General features: G+C 43.5%; 1 protein-coding gene across 4 annotated transcripts in view; it reads right to left on the reverse strand.

The window, feature by feature from the left end:
* The window catches only part of HIPK3 (homeodomain interacting protein kinase 3), a 65,618-nt gene extending 46,330 nt beyond the window's left edge, over positions 1 to 19,288 (reverse strand). For all 4 annotated transcript variants that reach the window (XM_065683215.1, XM_065683216.1, XM_065683214.1 and 1 more), the window contains exons 1-2: positions 18,903 to 19,288; positions 2,965 to 4,045 (exon numbers count right to left, since the gene is read on the reverse strand). In XM_065683215.1, coding sequence (XP_065539287.1) covers positions 2,965 to 4,043 — 1,079 coding nt within the window. In that variant the 5' untranslated portion in view covers positions 4,044 to 4,045; positions 18,903 to 19,288. The remainder of the gene's footprint in view (positions 1 to 2,964; positions 4,046 to 18,902) is intronic.
* Positions 19,289 to 19,684: the final 396 nt, after the last annotated feature.

A 19,684-nucleotide genomic window follows, 5' to 3' on the forward strand; every position in this document is an offset into this window, starting at 1 on the left:
AGTTTTAACACGAGGCCAGCAGTGAAGAAGAGGCTTCAAATACCAGATCTCTCTAGCCCACAGCTATTAAAATCCCAACCAGCATAAAATCGGCATGTAAGCACAGACACTGTCTTTTAAGGAGAGAGCATTCAGAATAACATTTCCTCTTTAAAACAAACATAATCTGGGATTCAAGACATGTATTGTGGTTGGTATTTATTCATATCCATACTCTAACTTCTAGCAATATGGAACAGTCAGAAGTTTCCAAAAAAGTACTGAAATGTCAAAACGATTTTTATACTTAACCAGTCTCGTACTATCACTTTGCTTCACAAAGCTGAAACAGGAAAACATCAGATCATTATCACTGCATCCACTTTGTCTCCATCTTTCTGCTTCACTACACCCTTTTAAAATCCAATTAGTTTCATTTTTTCCACAATCTCTCTTCATGCAAAAGTACTCTAATATCTCCAGTAGCCATCAGTAGGCCACCTCTTCTTCTGCTACTGACTCAGGTAAGTAAGGCAGCCCATTATCCACTCACCTGGCTGAATTACCTCCCTTAATTCCTAATCCTCTTAATACTTATTTTCCAATTCATTATTCACTTCCTCTTACTGATGTAAAATACTGGTGCTACCATTCAAAAACCCCATGGTAACATTGGCTTTTGTGGTCTTCTCCATTCTCATATTTAGCTCATGACAGTCCCATGAACACGAAACAAAAAAAGGGGTAGAGGGAGAGGGTAAAAAACAAACAACAACCAAACAACAACCAACAACCGTTTATTCGCTTTAGTGATACTTCTTTATGGGTTTCTCTTGAGCATCCAACGTAACACCTCTATAGACACTGCTGGGCATATGCCTTCCATAAAGAAAGTGCAGATTTTACTCTTGAAAATGACGGTGGCATAAGCTGCCAGAGCTGCCAGAGAACACAGTTCCTCCCTTTTCTCCAGGCCACATCCCTCCCTCCTGCAGCTGGCACCAGCACAGGCAGATGCAGGAGAGCAGAAGGTGGAACGGGATGGCATTGGCACCACACGGTTGAGAAGCTGCATCCCGAAGCTGTGGGGACAGTCTTGCACCCTCCCAGCCTGTGCTGTTGTTTAAGGGCTTTTCAGTCCATCCTTTTTGAGGACCTCAGATCCTAAAATAGTAATTTTGAAACAAAATTTTCCTCTTAATAACTTTTCCTGTAAATTCTTAGGCCTGGCTAAGTCCTTTTGTATGTCAGAAAAAGCCAGGTTCACACCATATTACATACAAAATATGCATATAAATGTCTAAATATTGAATTGTGCCTGTCACTTGGTGAAACTAAATCTCATGCATGGTCATCTCTGACCATGCCAAGATCCCAACCCACAGGGGTTACAGGTATGCCTCATGACAATACACAAACAGCTTTGCACAGAAACAGTTTGCAAAGGCTGTGCAGAAGAATAACACGTGGGATCATGCTGATAAAAGAGGTGCTGTGCGGAACAAGCATTTTCTAAAAAATGTCTCCAGTTTGAATTCTAATTGGATTAATTCAGCTTGAAGCTTTAAATAAAAATCTATTTAAACAAATGTTCTCCTGCTAAATAACTTACACAAGCACACAGCCCCGCTGCGCTTAAGGGAAATTAAAAAAATAATAAATAGATTTCAATGTCCCAACCGCTGCCTGGTTTTTGTAAAGGGTTTGTTTCAACATGCCATAGTCAAACAAGTCAAACCTGCACTATCACTCCCAACCTTTCCTAATACAAAAAACATTTAAGTACAGTTATATTTCATAAATAGCTGCTTATCTGATTTGACAAGAAGGCACAACCTCCTGCAAAATAAATCCCATCCTCTGAAGTCCCTTCTCATTCCTCTTTAATGCATTTCTCTTTACATTTCCCTGGCATCATCTATTTTAAGTCCTTTTGGATCAAATTCATATTTTTTGGTCTTATTTACACCAGTCAGGTGCTTCCAAAGCAATAAAATCTGAGAAACTGCATGCCATGCTGCACAAGAGTTACTTTGAATCACACAACCAATAGAGAACTCTGCATCTACATTTTCTTCAAATTACTCATTGTCCTAATTTACCAGCTTTTTACTGAACTGGCAGACAGGCAAGACACAGGACATACTATTGCCACCGACGCAAAGCAGAATTGAAAGAGGTCTTCATTCAAGACAAGTGCGGCTTATAAAGGAATCAAAAGGACCTCAAAAGATGCTAAATACTAATAGCTTTTTAACACTACAATGATTGGACAACTATACAAAGAAAGGGCTAGAAAACAGACAAACAAACAAAAAATCAAAACTATGAATCCATTTTGAGGCCAATGCAGAATGCAACCAAGTACCAAAAATCACCTTAAATGTTCACCTGGTATCACTGTAAATATTTAAGTATCCTATTGCTCACTAACTCCAGAGGTTCACTGAAGTTCACAGCTGCTGAAGGCACTCAGTCAGAAAGCAGTTTATAAGAACTAGGCAAAATATTTACAAGTGCTGGAAAAAAACAGAGACATTTACATAATCTTTGGCAATAGGACAGAAAACATTGCACTTCTAGTACACTGTCCAGCTGCTTACAGAGAAAAATCATCACATCAGGGAAGCAGGAAAGGCATCAAAGGCACCCCAATCAAGCAACTGAAAGCTAAATTTTTTTTTCTATTTTCCTTTTAAAACGTCTCATCAGAGACCTCAAAATAACAGCAGAGTGATGGATTCAGAGTGCAACCCAAAGCATACTTCTAGGAAAAAACACCACCATAAAAACATTAAGAGCAAGTATCCACATTTAAAATGGTAACCGAGCACTTAATCTTAGTATGACCTAAACTTTCTTAGATGGTCCTTAAGTTGTGCAAGTTATTATTAGTTATCTGGAAGAGTAATTATTTAAGCCATTAACTTTAATAAATGCAACTTTATTCCATTAAAAGCTAAAAACAAATGAAAAGACACCTACCTGTAGTACCGAGATTGTAAATAGGTCGAACAAATAGTCTTTGATACATGGCTGGCAGATCCAAAGTCTATTACTTTAACCCGGTAAGGCTGTCGAACAGGATCCACCAACATAATGTTCTCTGGTTTGAGGTCAGCATGGATTAAACCCAGACTTTTTAGTTTTTTCAGTGCAGTAGCCACCTGTTGCAGAATAGGCCTTATTACTTTCAGTTGCAGAGGGCTGAATTTGTTTTGTTTCAGGAAGTCATATAAATTCTGTTCCAACATCTCAAAAACCAGACAAGTATGGTTACGATGCTGAAAGCATTCATAGGCTCTCACAAAGTTAAACTCATCAGCATTTTCAGTACTTAGTCTCGCTAATATGCTCACTTCTATTTGTCCTTGGCGTGCATACGAAGGATGATTCTTCAAGATTTTGATTGCCACGATCTCATTTGTACCCCTTTTCCAGCACTTCACAACTTGTCCAAAGGTCCCTCGCCCAAGGAAATCAAGAACCTCGTAAGTGTTTTTCACAGAGCACAATACCTCATGCTGTACTAACTGGTAATCTCCGTCTCCACTTGTACCACTTGGTTTTGAAGTTGCAGCTGTTGTCAAGACCGTTACTGGGTTTCCCACATTGGTTTGCAACATTGCAGGCAGGATGGACAGTTCATCAACAATCTGCATCGTGCCGTTTTGATTATCCAACTCTTCACTCTTACGCTTCAATCCACATCGCTGGGGCCCTTCCAGGGTATCTGCCCCAGTCGGAGGTGCCTCCAACTGAGTTTGCTGTGCCCACGCCACTAACACTTTTGTAGCACCTGCAATATTTGTTAAAGCAACAGCATTTGACGGCAACAAAAAGTTCTGTCCTCGAGATCTGTCAAATGGATTTTTAGTCTGAAAGAATGTACTAACCCTGTGGGGAGAAATTCCAAAGTTTTTACCATTCACACAGATTTGCGGGTAGGTTCCTTCGTGGTACACGCAACTGCTTGGTTCTAGTTTGAGTTTCTTCACACTACAAAAGGCACTTGACTGGGTTTGATAAACATATGGTGGATAGACCAAGACTTGTGAGGCCATACCTACAGAGGGAAAGAAAAAGAAAAAGCAAGTGAGAATCCTGCTTTCACATTTCCAAGTAGCTTCCTCTTCTAAAAAGATCAGGACATGAGTAGATTTTCCAAATGAACTAGCCTAAAGTTACTTCATGTTTAGTATCTTACAGCCCACAGCAAGGTCCCCACGCCTTCCCAGTGCACACAAGGGCTGTGGCAGCAGCAGGTCACTGCAGTAGTTGCTTTTGGTGGTTGATCAGGGTACGACTAAGATAGTCTGCAGCAAGCCACCAGCTGTCATTTTTCAAATGAGGGAACTACCTTTGTGCTATTAAAAACTCAGCTTTCATTTAAAATAAAAAATTCTACATAAAAACATTCGGTAGCAAAAGTTAAATAATTCAAATATTTATCAACAGTGATCTAAAATAACTGAAAAGCTACCTGTTCCACAATGTATCAGACCTACTCATCATAAGCACCATCAGGCTTCTGAGAACAAATGACAACTGTCAAAGCTCAAAGAATTTCACTGTGATGAAAGAGAAAGCAAAGTGTGTGTCAGAGCCCAAAATACCTTACAGAAGCATGTGTATGTTCACATAAACAACTGCAACTTTACTGTGCACTTTAATTTACCTGAAATCTAATCCATTCACAAAAAACGAGTAGCTTCTGCAAATTATACAGCATCCCATTGCATTAGTTTGTGTATCAGTTTTCACAACAGGAAGCAGCCTGCTCGCCTGGGAAACTCCTGAGCACAGCAGCCCCATTCTGCACAGGATTAGTCCCCAGATTTGTCCCCAGCTCAGGACACCAGCTCTATGGAAAGCAGAGCCACGCTCCTCACCGTACCTCCCCTTTAGCAGGCATGAAGAAGAGTCTGGTCCTAGCAGAGCATCAGAGGGAGGACAGCAGTAGCTGGCCCGCATGCAGGATAAGGAATCTCAATTCCCTGTTAAATTGCGTAGACCTCACCTCTCTCAGATGCTGCACCTTCCAGCTCTCATCTCTGCACTCACTCTACTGTGTCTCCTTCCAGAGCTGTCAAACACCAGCCTTAAGCTTTAACGTCGCATAGTGCTAAACCCTAAGAAAAAGGCACTGAATGGTAAATGACTACAAGTTTCCAGGGATGTTTTGGCTTATACAAGTCTGGTCAGCTCTCAAAAACAAGTTCAATACCAGTAATACTTGAATTAAATCACTTTGTCATACCAAGCACGTGAAGATTCTGGCAATGGGTATTTAAATTGCAGATGAGTCCCATAAAATTTGAGCCAGACACTGCAATGACTGATCAAATGTAAACTAACCAAACACATGGCATGATTATTCTGAAGCTGTGATTTGATTTATGCAAATTCACAATTTAGCAGCTTAAGAGCAATTAAAATCATCATACCATCATCTCAGTTTAGTACCTTGTAATGGTTTTTTGCCCCAGCAGTAGAAGAAAAATTCAAAACCCTTTCCTTTCCAAAGCTGTTTGTTTGCCCAGAGCCAGTCAATGTAGACAGCTGGAAAAGGCTAGCAGCCACCCAGCATTACGGACTGCCACTGGCCCTCTGCTCCACACCAAGGGTTTAAGACTAGCTCTCAAGATGACTACTTTGAAAAAGCAGTGATAAACCTACACTGCAGTTGAGGAGGTTTTCTGAAGACAGGACAACAACCCGGTGGCAAAGAAAGCAGGGGAATGATGGTCCTCCAACACAGCCAGAAGACCACTCAAACCCTTACCTGAGCCTGTTGGGATCACTGGTCTTCAAAAACATGCAAGACTTCTATAGCTCATATTATTCGAACCACTCCAGAAGGACTGGAAGCACACAGACCCAGCTTTACAATTAATTTCATTTGCATGAGAAAAAAATAGGCTATCATCTTTTTGGGTTTGCATGTTAGGCTTCACTCCATGACCCTGAACTCTGACCACAGGAACAGCTCTGTTCTCAGATAAGAAGTGTTTATTGAGTTATTATAAGAACATTTTTAGCAACCCTGAGGAAAAAAAAAGGGGGGGGGGGGGGGGGAAGGCACTAAATAAAAGGGATTACATACCCTGAGAGAAGAGCCTTTGATGCAAACATGGAAAAAAAAAAAAAGCCAAATTTTACTCCAGAAAAGTAAAAATGGCCTTGGAGTTCTTGTACAAGCATCTGATTTCTCAACTTCCCCTTTACCCCCCTTATTTTGTCTTTTTTTAGACATACACTTCAAGATACAATCTCATTTAGAGAAGCAAGAGTATCTTCACATAACCAAGGAATAAGGTGTTCCTGTGAAACAGGCACATGAAAATCCTGCAGCATCCTACACTTGACAGTTCTTAAAGACCTCTGCCATGCACTCACAAGCAGTGCTCAGAAGGACTTTTCAGACAGTACACTCTTTACTACACATTAGCATATATGCAACAAAAATACCCCAGAACAACATACAACTATCCAACACAACCAGTTGCTGGAGGTCTTCACTTTGGGAAGTGAAGTTTATTAACAGAACTGATTACCCCCCCACCCAGACAGCAGGAGAGGGGGAGGAGGGAGGGGTTTTTTGTCGGTTTGGTGGGGATTTTTTTGTGGTTAGGGGTGGTGAGGTTTTAGTGGTGGCAGGTTTTGGCTGCGGTTTTGTATGTTTGCAGGGTTTGGGGGTTTTCTTACTATTTTGTGGGATTCAGGATACAATATAATCCTATGGACAGCTAGACTGGAAAGTGTAAAGAGCTGCTGGTGCAGGAAGTCTGGTTGTTGGTTTGTTTTGGGGTTTTGTTTTTTAAGCAGGTCTTCTGATAAAAGAAAATATAAACTGCACATTGTCACCTATCGCAGCATGGATCCTTCATTCTCCCCCTTCCTCACAAATCACTTCCCTAAGCTTATACATCTTTCTGCATGGTTCTTACTGAGACTGCCACTGCTGCCTCATACAGACCTAGCCCACACTGTATCAACATTAACAAGTCCAGCAGCACAGTAAGAGGGTTGTGTAGAGCAAAGCAACTAATGCTAAAGGAAAGACAAACCTGTGCCATTTCAGTGAGGGTACCTGAGCTTGAACACCCATGAGAATCTGGTGCAACCTTCCAGTTAAATTTAAAATACACCCAAATGTATGCACCACATGACCTCTCCAGGGTGCAAACCAGAGCAGAACACACAAATCCACCAGAAGATGGGCTGAAAAGCAATGCCCAGGTGACAGACAGTCTCCAGCTACTACAGCAGCTTCGGGCCTGATTCAGTTTTAGTCTCAGAGCAGCGTGCCCATTCCCTCTACACACATTTCTGAAGCCCTCTTGTCCTTCCCCAAGTGCAAGATGATCACAGTAACTCTACTCCAGCGCAGTGACTGCTCCCAAGCTGAAGGAGGCTCCAGATTTCTTCAGCTTGCTTTGCTCCAGTACTGAGACTGCTGCATCACAACTCATGTGCAACCTCCCTGCTAGTGAATACTGCAGGGGATCTGGAAAAGAAAGCCTGTCCTGAGACACCTACCAACTACATTATTACCTCTAGATAGGCTTTCTTCAAAGGAAACGTGTCTTCCTGGCTCTCAAGGTTGAAACAGAGAGAACTGGGAGCTCTACACTTGACTTATTAGACATTAAACTATACAAAATGTGTGTATTTTGATCATAGGTAAGACTGAATTCTGGAATCCTGTGCTTCTCAAGAAAATTTGAACAAAGTAATGAAGTAAACATATTTTAAATAAGTAAATTCATTGTTTGTTCATTTAAAGAAATAAATAAGTATGTTTTCCCAAAGCAATGACAATGAACAGGAGGTGCTTCACAGTTTGCATCCCCCCACCCTGGTCAAGCTTCTCTCTGCAGAAACAGAGAAACAAGCAGACATTGCTTAGTGAAATGAAGCACTTCTGGCAACATCTCTGTAAGGTTCACCTAATTGTCATCACGTTCTTTACTAGATTCTTAACACTACGTCTCCAGCCTTTTCAAGCAGTTCTAGGCAAATTCAAAACATGACCAACTTGGCAGACTAACAACATGGAGAAGCACAGGCTGTTCCAGGTTTGACCACCATTAATAATTAACTATAAATTCACATTTCCTCATAACAGAGTTGGGGGGGAGAGGTAGCAAAGTTATTAGTTACTAAAACCACTGCAGCAGAGCTGCAGAGAAATTGCCACAACACCCTTCATTCTTCTGCAAAATAAACAACCCCTTTTAACGGCCCCCCAAAAGCACAATCACCATGTTGCTGCTGTTGCAGTAAAACCCCCAGTGGGCAAAGCCTAGCCAGGGGCAGCCACCTAATACTATAGTTACAGTTTAACTCAAGAGAACTTGTTTTCCAACTTCTTTCAAGCCTCCATCGGAGAGAGCCAGTTCCAGGACACTCACACCCTTCCCACAGTGCAGTTTGGCATCAAGGGAGGCTTTCTGAAAGCTCAGTAGCTTCCAGCAAATGCACAATTTGAGCAGTAGCACTTATGAAATCTTTTGCTTACATTATGCGTCACTTTGAAAGCACTGAGATACCAGCAGTCATTTTTCCCAGGTAAAAAAAAAACAACAACAGAAAACTATACTTCTTATATTAGGTGTTGCTCAACTTTTCAAGTTACTTAACAAATACAAAGCTGAGTTATTCATCCTCTCTTTCCTCCCAGAAGAAAACTTATTACTGGTAGCAGCAGCACGTCTCTGTTATTGTTTGTTTTGGATATGGAGCCGTACAAGCTGTCCTGATGGGCGCACTTTCACACCCATGAACCGCTCGCCCTAAGGAATTCCCTTACTCCAGCTGTACGATTCATAACAAAGCACAGTCAATTGAGGTTTCCTGCAATTTATGAAGGAAAACATATCCATAGGAAGTATAAAATGTAAAGAGATACAAGTTCAGTGAATCTTCCCCACCCCCAGCTACCTCGAAACCAGATCTCTGACCTGTGGAAGGGAGGGAGTGGAGCAAAGGAGAAAGCACCAATGTCGTTCAAGCAACACAAGCCACAGCATTTGTTTCCTCACATGACCACGGAGGCAATTCTGGACATGAACTGCACAGGCATACACACACTCCATCACCAAGAACAGCAAGATGCAGAGGCACTTTTGCAGAGGCAGTTCTGATGCCAGCTCGCCAATTCTAGGCATAACAAACAGAAGAGTCCACTGACAAAAGCCGTAATTATGGTCTTTGATTAACACACAGAAGGTATTTCAGAGCTCAGGAATCCTGGCCCAGCATGCACCAACAAAATCAAGCTAAGCCACTGGCAGCCTTCTCCTGATCTGGAAACCTCAGTCCTGCATAAATCAGGGGTGAAGGCTGAGGCTGGAAGGCCAGAAGTTGGTTCCAAGCTTTGTCCAAAGACAATACGATCTAATTTTGCAGCTGAAAAACATAGTTACTACCCACCTAAGAAAACTGTTACGGGGCTGCTTTTAGATTTGGACAACATCAGAGACAGTTTTAATCAGGCGCTGCAAATGTTACACTGATACCAGAAACTGAAAATACAAGTTCATTTTGAAGCAAACTCATCAAATACACCATTGTCTCAATACTTGGAAACAGAACTGACCCCATACACTGAACACAACCACATTTTACATGAAGTATCACAGTGAACTCCTAGGGCTAGACACTGTCGTATCTACCAGTAGTAGCACTGAATAATACAATCACTATATTCATATTTTCCACAAGTATCAAAAGCTACATCTTGTGATGCCAATATGACTGCAATCAGTTAAAAAGACAAATGGAATAATACTTCAAGCATTTGGTTTTTTTTCTGCTGGGCAAGAAGCCGTTACGCAACTGGAAAGAAAGCACAAGCATCACAGTATCGGGGATCAGCCCCAGTGAGAGCACACTCTCCAAATCAGAATGTGCCTCCATCAACACAAACGGTGTGTGTTAACCAGCCAGGGCTTCACCAGCCAAATCTCTTCTTTTAAGAGACTAATTCTTTATGAACTCAAAACCAGCAGGCACACCAAAACAACAGTCCCTACTGGCGGTGTTTAGGAGAGCCCACACCTTCAGGTTCTGTACCACAGCACAGAACTTAAGGATTTAGTCAAACTACTGCTACTGCCTGTTGCTCTTCCATGTAGCAAGACAGATCACAGCAAGTAGAGAAGTAGGACATAAAGCCATGCTTACTGTATTTCCAAATGATTTTGCCACCTTCCATAAAGTAGAAATAAAATCTGGTAGAGGGGGTTAGCTCAAATTGCCTGTTGGCAAACCACCTCTTTAAACACACAAACAACAAAAACAGAAACACCCAACCATAACTTCCTATATAAATATGTATGCAATTTTGACTTCCTATTTTCAGCCACTTTACTTTGATTTCATTGCTTAATTTTGCATTCTTAGTCTGCTGGGCAGAATTAGAAATGGACCAACCCAGCTAAGAAATTCATTAAGAAGTTTCATTTTAGAATGGCTCTAGACAATATCGAATGCAGCTCCTATAATATAAATCTAGATGGCTGTTTAACTCATTGCTACTTCACATTCGCAGCATGGCTGGCATGCCAGAACATCTGTACGCCCATTTTGAAAAAACTACTTTCACAAAGTTGTTTCTTCATCAAGTCCTCTAAACCACTCAAGGTGGAGGGAGGTTCATTCAACATTACCCTTCTCCCTCTTATTACAAAAGATTTTCAGCTGGACCAAACACGCATTAGTACAACACTACAGAACTGCTGTTCCCCACAGGACTTGCAAATGAAGCTCGTAACAGCAGACACACAAGTAGCCTGTCGACCTTATCAAGTCTGGCATGTGATGTAAAAATTCACAAACCAAGGTCCACTGTACCAAAACAGCACAGTTCAGGAGCTGTGCAAAGCTATTTCCTACACACTGAGAACCACCCAGCAGCAGGTAACATTTGACCTACAACTTTCCCCAAATACATGAAAAATCATAATCACTCCTCCAACAGGATCAGCATGAACTTATGTTCCAAGCTGCCAAGACAGCATGCCTAGATCACATTCAATTCCTTCTGCAACCAAAACATTACAGTAAATAAGAATTTCAGCCTTTCTTTGGTTTAATCCTTTTACACTTAAATCAGAATGAAGACATCTAATCTGACATATTTCCCTTAATTTATCTTTTCCTGATAGTTTCCAGGTCAGTCACTTCAGCTACACTCAGTAACAGCTTTCAAACATACACTGACTGAGGTGTACAGACACACAAAGTATACATTTGAAAGGGGTTTTCACACAGAAGGGTGTGAAAGGGTTTCTATACACACAGAACGAAAACTCTTCAGAGTCCTTATCTTTTTTTTTTTAGGATACAAATTCCTTACTTAAAACTGCATTTTAAATATATTTCTGCTCTATAACACATTGTGAGCAACAACATCATGGAGACAGCATTGGTTGCTTACTGAAAACAGCTGTATAAATTAGACATGGCATATGTAGAGCAATAAAGAACAGAGGGGAAAAGAGGTGTTTACCGCTTCCTTCACATTTCTAAATACATGCAGGAAGGGGAGTTTCCTACAGGCAAAGAAATCAGTGTATTAGAAATGCATATTCTCTCACAGAAGGCTAAGCCTTCTGCCTCCTAATGAATCAGTAACTGTAATAACCCATATTATAATATTTCCCAGAGCCACCAGTGCAAGAACTTTCTCCCTCTCTGCTGTGCAGGGGAATTTACTGATTTAGCTATACAGAAAGTAAGCAAAAAGAAAGGCAAGACCACAGGCACCATATGACCCCACTAACTAGAGCATAATACTGAAATATATGTGTCAGTTTTTCCTGTTGTGTTCTCTTACATATTTAACAATCTTTCCATTTGCAGCATAAATAAACATTCACTGGTTTTAATCTTTGAAACAAAGTTTAGATATCTCATCAACTAAGTTTTGAGAACACACTTAGTCTCCAGGAGCACTTGCTGCAAAGACCTCCCAATGTATTTCTTGAGAAAAACACCCACCATGTCCTTATGCACAGCTCAGAGCTGACACAGGCAAAGGGAGAATTTAGCCCAAAGCATCATTTCAAAAGCCATAAAGAAAAGGTATTAAAAAACCCCTTCAGAATCTCGTGAAAGCAATGCGTTCCTAATAGGCTCAATATAAGTTAATTTCTTGACTCACAAAGTAAGTTGATATTAATAGATAAGGAAAAAGGAGACCAAGAGCTTTTTAATTCTCTTTGGAACAAAGCCTGTTCCTTCCAGAAGGCTTCACAAGTAAGGTCCCAAACACCAAAATTCACATATGAAATATATTCAAATGCTGAAAATGAAGGTCTTGTGACCCTATACCCCTATAAATAGTTTGAAGCTTCAAAAACAAGCTGTGGAAAAAACTTCTCAACTAGAACAGAGACTGTAGACAAGCAAGCTGCTTGAATAAAAGGGGAAGAAAACATAGAATAATTGAAAAGGGTAGGAAGTAACAGATGACCAAACTTTCTAGGAAAACACAGGAAGGACGACGTTTACAAGGCAATGATGCACAAGGCACTTTTCAGTCAAAAACGCAGAAAAACATCTTACAAGAAACGAATAAAAAGCCTTCTGGAAATTGTGCAAGTTCCACCAATTGTTGTGTACCAACACAGGCAAAACCTGCACCATGTGGAAGAGGGGAACAAAAACAGCACATTTTACTCAAGCCAGTGGAATCAGGTAAAGGTTAACACCAGGTTTTGTGAACACTGACAAAGAAGCAAAACAGAGCAGTAAGCAACACAGACTGTGCAAACACAAGAATAAATGTAGGTTTGTATCCAAGTATGAAAAAGGAAATAGCTTACATGAATTACTGCAGTTTCAGTTAAATTGCGCATACAGATAATTTTTATGAATACCTGATGCTAGTGGTTACTGTTACCTTCCAGACAGAGCTTAAATCACCAGCTAAAAGCCAAAGTTTTGGTTTTTTGTTTTGTTTTTTTTTTTAAATAAAAAAAAAAGAAAGAAAAAAAAATAAGGCTTTGTACTGATTGTCAGTACTGACGTTTGTGCTCTCTGTGTGGTTTTGCATTTGCATGACAGTCTTCTCATTCAGATCTGGTGTCTATGCTGGCTCCTTCCTGTGGGCAGGCACTTGTTCCAATGTGAACCAGCCACATCAGGGAAGGGTTCAGATGGCAGTTCATAGAATGATAGACTCACAGACTGGTTTGGATTGGAAGGAACCTTAAACCTCATCCAGTTCCAACCCCCTGCCATGGGCAGGGACACCTTCCGCTAGACCAGGTTGCTGCAAGCCACATCCACATCCAAAGACCCAAGGGAGCGGGTCTGGAGGGATTTGGTCACACTAATAAAAGCAGCAAACCTCTTTGCAATGAAGACACTCCAGCAGTCCTACACAAAGGACAGCTGCACCAGTTACTGAAATCCCAGCTGAAGTTGTCCTACTGGCATTTTTTTCTGCACAGAGAACAGTTTTCCTATCTGGCTTCATCAGGCTTCAAGATAGACAAGGTGAGCACAAGATGAGGAGACACACTTCCATCTCATGGTTCACCTTCTAACCAAGCTCCTAACATAACCCAAAGCAGGTTCTCTCAGGTACTGGATACCACTTGCCCCAAAGCAAGGCAACAGCCAAGCTTCAGCTTTGTGATAAAAGTCTGTCTCACCCAGCAATTTAAGTTCCTACCAAGCTTGCGCCTTGGAAGCGAAGCGTCCTGGTCACATAAAACCAGCTGCAGGACACCAGTGTCCACACCTGAAGGAGCAGAGCCTCCAGTACAGAGAAGGGCAAGAAATGCTCAAGTCAGTGGATTAGACAGTGGTTGTATGGGAAGTGGCTGTGAGCACCTCTGACTGCAGCCACATCTTCCTGTTCCAATGAGGATGTTAATGGGACCCTGGATAGATATTAGTACCCGAGCTTGTGTCCCTACATTTTCCACCACTTATTCTGAACAGGCAGTTACTGCAGAGCCACACATACTCAGCAAGGGATGTTTATACAAATATGAAGGGATTTTTGTTTGACAATAGCTGACTTACTACATGACAAGCATTTAATTTCTAATCTGCTTTTAAAAGCACTAAAATAGTTTTCTAGAACTGTTAAATTATTTTACCAAGAATGGAGTCACACAAGTTTAAGATTACAGATTTTTAAAATAGGATTTTTTAATGGGAGTATTACAACATGCAATAATTATTATCTTTACATAAGGATCCAATTATTCTTTTAGTATTTAGATAGTTTCTGGAGCTTTGATAATACTAAAAATATATGACAATATTTCTTGTATCTGTTTTGTCTTTGGGTATTTCACTGGGTCTTGTCTTGTTGCTGTGTTGTGGAACGTGAACTTAACATTTTTCCAGGCTTCATCCTTCATCCAACTGTTGTAGGGTACAGCAGAGTTGAAGAAAAGACCATACTTCCAAAAAGGAATATTTCCTACTTTATTCTGAAAATACAAGGTGAAAAAAGACTGTACAAAAAGTTTACTGAATGATGGGGCTATTAAATATGAAAAGTTAATAACAGAGATATTTTGAACTTAAACTGATTCCAAGTCACTAAGGAAAAAAAGGGAAAAAAAAAAAAGAAAAAAAACCCCAACAAACCAGAACTAAATTACTTGATTTGCTTAAAAACCACATCAGTTATTTGGCTCTCCTTCCATTTCCAAGCAAAATTGCTAAGCAAGAGATTAACCCCACATTGTCAGAAAATTAACTACTCTGAAAATTAAAGTTGAATATCAAGACACTGTAAGAAAAAGAAAAGTGACATTATGTGAAAAAATACCACAAACCTGTACAAAGATTATCCCCAAACTGCACCTAAAGCCAAGACTCAAACCGCTTCTTGCCATCTTTCCCAACATTCACTACATCGAAATAAAACAACTGAAGATTTAAGGGGGGGAAGGAGGACAATGGCACCTACCCTGTAGGAAATACTACACTATCAACTAAAGCCACAGATTACAACCCACTTTCACAATTACATGTTGTTCCTCTGGTCATCTGTTACCCAAAAGTTAGCGCCTCTGAGGAGAAACAGAGCTTCAATTTCTCCAGAAATCTCAAGAGCTTCTGTCTCTTTTATATTCCAAATGGTCTATGGAGGGAGGGCAGGGAGACCAAGAACAGGTAACAGGATTTTCCAGGCTTTGTGCTTCATTACAGGTTATTTCAGGTCAAATAGAGGGTGTTCACTGCCTACAGAAGTCAAAGATAACCCATACCATAGCATATAGAAAGGTGCTTTAAATGTACTTAAATCATCATTCAATGCATGAATGTGCATTGCACACTCATCAGCTATCTCCAACAGTGCTCATCCTTGTCAATTCCTTCATATTTGGCTTGGCACACAACCCACCCAGAGTTCTGAAACAGTTTCAGATGCTTAGAGATCCATCTCAACCTTCACCCAAACAAAGAATTTTTCTCCAAGACCTGGATAGAAAGCAATACATTATTTTCCACTCCGTCTCAGATTTTCAGTCAAGATATCTGAAGAAAAACAGTATTTCAGTGACTTAGGAACAGAAACATTAACTTAGTAAAAGGTCCCCACCATTGAGCTCAGCTCTCACTACCCTTATTTTCTAAGGCAAGAAAATGTCATAGGCCAGCTGAAAATAAGTATATGACTAGCTATGAGTTTACATAACCTACCTACTGGAGCTCCATAGTTTCAGCAAAGTGCTAAGGATGTTTCCTTCATCAAATTAATCCTATGCCAGGACTTCTGAAATTCTCCTCTAAATGAGATAACTGTAAAATCATCAGCTAATTGAAGAAACTCAGAAAACACAGAAAGGTACGAATGAGCTTTCTTGACATATGAAAGGGGGATACAGTTTCACAAAACAGCAACGTGTAACTGAGGAGAGCTGGTATCAGCACAAGCACATCCTACTCCCACATTTCTTCCTTCCTTGGTCGAGGAACACCAGTCGATTCCCAGGCCTGCTCTCTACCCAACTCACACTGCTGTTAGGCAACAGAGCAGTCTACCTCAGCTGTAATGCTTCTGCAGATGGAATGAGATCATCACATATTCAGTGAGGGTAAGGCTTGTCTAATAAAAGGATTTCAAAAAGCATGGATGGTCTCTGCTTTTTTCCACAAAGTTCCATGCAGAAAACAAAACTGCCTATAATAACTATTCTCTATGTGCCCAGCAGCTGTGTGCCACACCACCTCACACACCTCACACTGCAACATCAAGATTCAGCTCAACTAAAAGAAGTTTTCCTTCTGTATTTAACGTTCCTCTGAAATAGACATTCAGCCTCACACAACAAAGCTGCTCCCCTTACCAATGCTTTTATTCCCCTACACACATACATGCAAAGAAAGCCAACTACAAAATTCCTGCTTCAAAACGCAGTGTTTTGTCAAAAGGATCTTTGATGCTTTAATCAACATACTGGCAGGATGGAAGATGCAAGAAAGAGTAAGAATGCAATCCCTTGAAATAGCACAGAGAGGTGCATCCTTAAACATACAAGCTTGGAGAAGCACAGCCTGACATGCCTACACATTTCGGTTGGGATTATCACAAGAATTAAGCGTACTTAATTCTGTTTTACCCAGAGGCTGATAAGTCAATGCTGCCTCTGGAAGTGCTGCTCAGCATCCCATCCCCTTGAACAGACCTGATCAAGCTGACAGATACTTTTCAAAAAAGTACCTCCAAACCAGTATTTGTTTTGAAGCAACTGCTATAAGTAGAAGCACACAGCAAGAAAAGCAGCACACACACCTAATATTTCTAGCAGTTGTATCTTCTGCAGGATGAGTTGAAAGCTCACTCTTCCTCCCCACACCCTGCCTTTGTCTCCGGTGTCTTGTTATACAGGAGCCGGTCTCATTTCCCTGTTTCTGTAGGTAGTTATTTGAAAGACAGGAGGGAGGAAACATGTAAATACAAAAAACCTGAAACAGAAAAAAACCCACACATCCCAGCAGAGACCTCAGGTCAGGGGCAGCTTTCCAGGAAATTTTTCAATGCAACTTTATTCTAGCTGATGAAATCTCTCTGAATACGAAGAGTTCTCAAGGCTGGAGAGGAGCACATCACCACCACCAGAATTAAGAGCACCTAGCCAAATGCAGCTATGAGGAAAATAATTCACAAGTGCAACTGATGCCAGCCCCTGAGCAAGCAGGAGAACTTGCACTACAATGCAACTCCCTGGCAATAAACACACTCAATGCAAACTCTACTGAATTCCTGTTTTCCATGATGATAAACACCATCTCACCGAGTGCTACCATAAATGGCTCGCGGCAGCACAGATAAAGCAGCCGCCACTGTTCTATCAGGATCAGTTTCCCCCCCGGTAAGTCCACGCTAACGCTTTGCTCTATTTATTTGTGATCTCACCCTACTGCTCAGTAATACAGCCTTGACCTATTTTCCAGGTACTTAATTAATCTCATTGCTGGCTGCCACACTTATTAGATAGCTACTGCGTGAATCTTAAACTTCGTTTATAGAAACCTTTAGCCAATTTACTCTGTTACGGCATTATTATGTCACAAAGTCAGTCCTCACAGCCCAACCAAGCTCTTCTACTTCCCGTAAAACCAATCACAGCAGAAACTTTTTTTGCAAATGATGTAATGGGAGGTAATACCAATGGGAAAAAATAACCAGAGAAATATGCATTGTAATCAACAACTGCAGCTCTACTCAATGTAATCGTCTCTCGTGTCAATTTCACATTTTCCCACAGTTTAAAGATACAAAAATAACTGAAACAGACACGGTTGTGTACAAGCAGGAAAATACAAAAACATCAGAGAGCCATATAATTCCAGGGAAGGCAAGCCTGGGAATCTCAAAGCAACTTACAAAGTTAACAAAAAAGGAAACCATCTCTGGGCTTGGCACAAAGTCAGACGCAGAGTTCGTAACAAAAGTATAGCCTCAAAAGAAAGATATTTATATATATGTAAGCACAGAGCACTGACGGTTGAGGGCTTAATGTAAACTAAAATTTAAAAACAAAAAAAACACCATTTCCTACAGCATTAAAGACCCACAAACACATCTGTCAGTTTTAGAATTGATCCCACGATGAATCAAGAACCAGCACAAACCCAGCAGAATCCCCGCTGCAATCACTACGTTAAAGCCACCAGCAACAATAACACCCCCCGCCTGTTTTCAGACAGCTAGTTTTGGGGAACTGACCAAATTCTGAAGCGCCAACTTCCTTTCCAGTTGTGTTTATTTACATCGGCCCCGCAGCACCGTTCGCTCCCCGCCCGATCCCAGCCACCGCCCAGCGCGGAGGAGCGGCTCCCGCGGGGCTCTGCTCGGGGCTCAGGCCGAGGAACACCGGCTGGGTCCTGCCGGGGTACGAGGAGCCACCGCCGCACCCGGGCACCGCACTGGGACCCCCGACGCAGCTCGGGGAAGCACCCGCGGCCAGCCTCAGAGCACTGTACAAGAGGGAGGCGGCCCAGAAGAGCCCGGGAGGGGAGCGGTGCACAGCCAGGATCCGCCCGGCCCCGCCACCGCCCCGCGGCCGGTAACGGGCGAGGCGGGCGGCCACGCCTTTCCCCCACCGAGCGGCGGCGGCCTCGCCCGGGACCCCCAGGCAGTGCTCGGGGCGGGCGCTTCCCTGCGCCGGGGACGAAGGAACTTCGCGGGCGCGGCGGAGCAGGCGCCGTCGAGGGCGACGGGAAGAGGAAGGGGAAACGGTACTGCCCGCTCCCCGCCGCGGCGCTCCGACAAGGGCAGCGGTGCCCCGTGCCTGCCGTTCCCGCGGCAGGGGGGTAAGGGCTTGCCCCGGCCCTCCGCCCCGCAGCTCCCAGCGGGAAAGAGACGAACGGTGCCGACGGAGGCAGCGCTCCTCGCCGCCCGCCGGGGACGGCCCCGCGCCTCGCCCGGCGCTCACCTTCACGGAGCGGGCCGAGCTGGCGTCCGATCTGGAGCTGCCGCCGCCACCCTGGGCATGTCCGGGAGCGCCACGGTGAAGCGCCGCTCCGCCGGGCTCAGCCCCTCACCCCCGCCGCTCCTGCCGCCGCCGCCTTGGCCGCTGCCATCTTGTCCTGGCGGCTGGGAGGGAAGCGCCCCAGCTCAGCCCGCTCGGCAGCCCGGGCCTCCGCCTCATCTTCCCGGGGAGGGACCCAGCCCGCCCCCGGCCGCCTCCTCCCGCCTCCGCGGCTGCCCTGCCCGCGCCGGCCTAGCGGCGCCTGCCGCCCATCGCCACAGAGCGGCGGGGCCTCTGCGGAGGGGGCCTGCGGGCTCCGGCGTGCCCCGGCCCCGCTCCCAGCCTGCGGCGCCCAACCCGCGGGGCCCTCCCGCCGCCCGCCCAGCGCCTCGGCGGCAGCGCCCCCACCCGGCCCCGCCGGAGCCGCCTGGGCGCTCTGTCAGTCCCGCCGCGCATAGGCAGAGCTGCCCCGCCCGCCATGACAACCAGGACGCGGGCGAAGCCGGGCGCCTAAGTAACGCCTGGCGCTCTGCCGGCCTCGCTGCACCGGAGGGGCCGGGCAGGTGCGTGGCCGTCACCCGCCCAAGCTGCAGGTTAGCGGCGAGGCCGAGGCAGGACCCTCTGCGTACTCCAGGGAGACCTGCGAGGGCAGCTTGAGATGCTCCCACTGCGAACTCCCCTCTACCCACCCCAGACCATCACTACCTGGAGGGAGGCAATTCCATGTGAGCTCCTCGAGGAGCACC

This window comes from Lathamus discolor, chromosome 6, assembly GCF_037157495.1.
Source record: "Lathamus discolor isolate bLatDis1 chromosome 6, bLatDis1.hap1, whole genome shotgun sequence".
Classification (NCBI taxonomy): domain Eukaryota; kingdom Metazoa; phylum Chordata; class Aves; order Psittaciformes; family Psittacidae; genus Lathamus; species Lathamus discolor.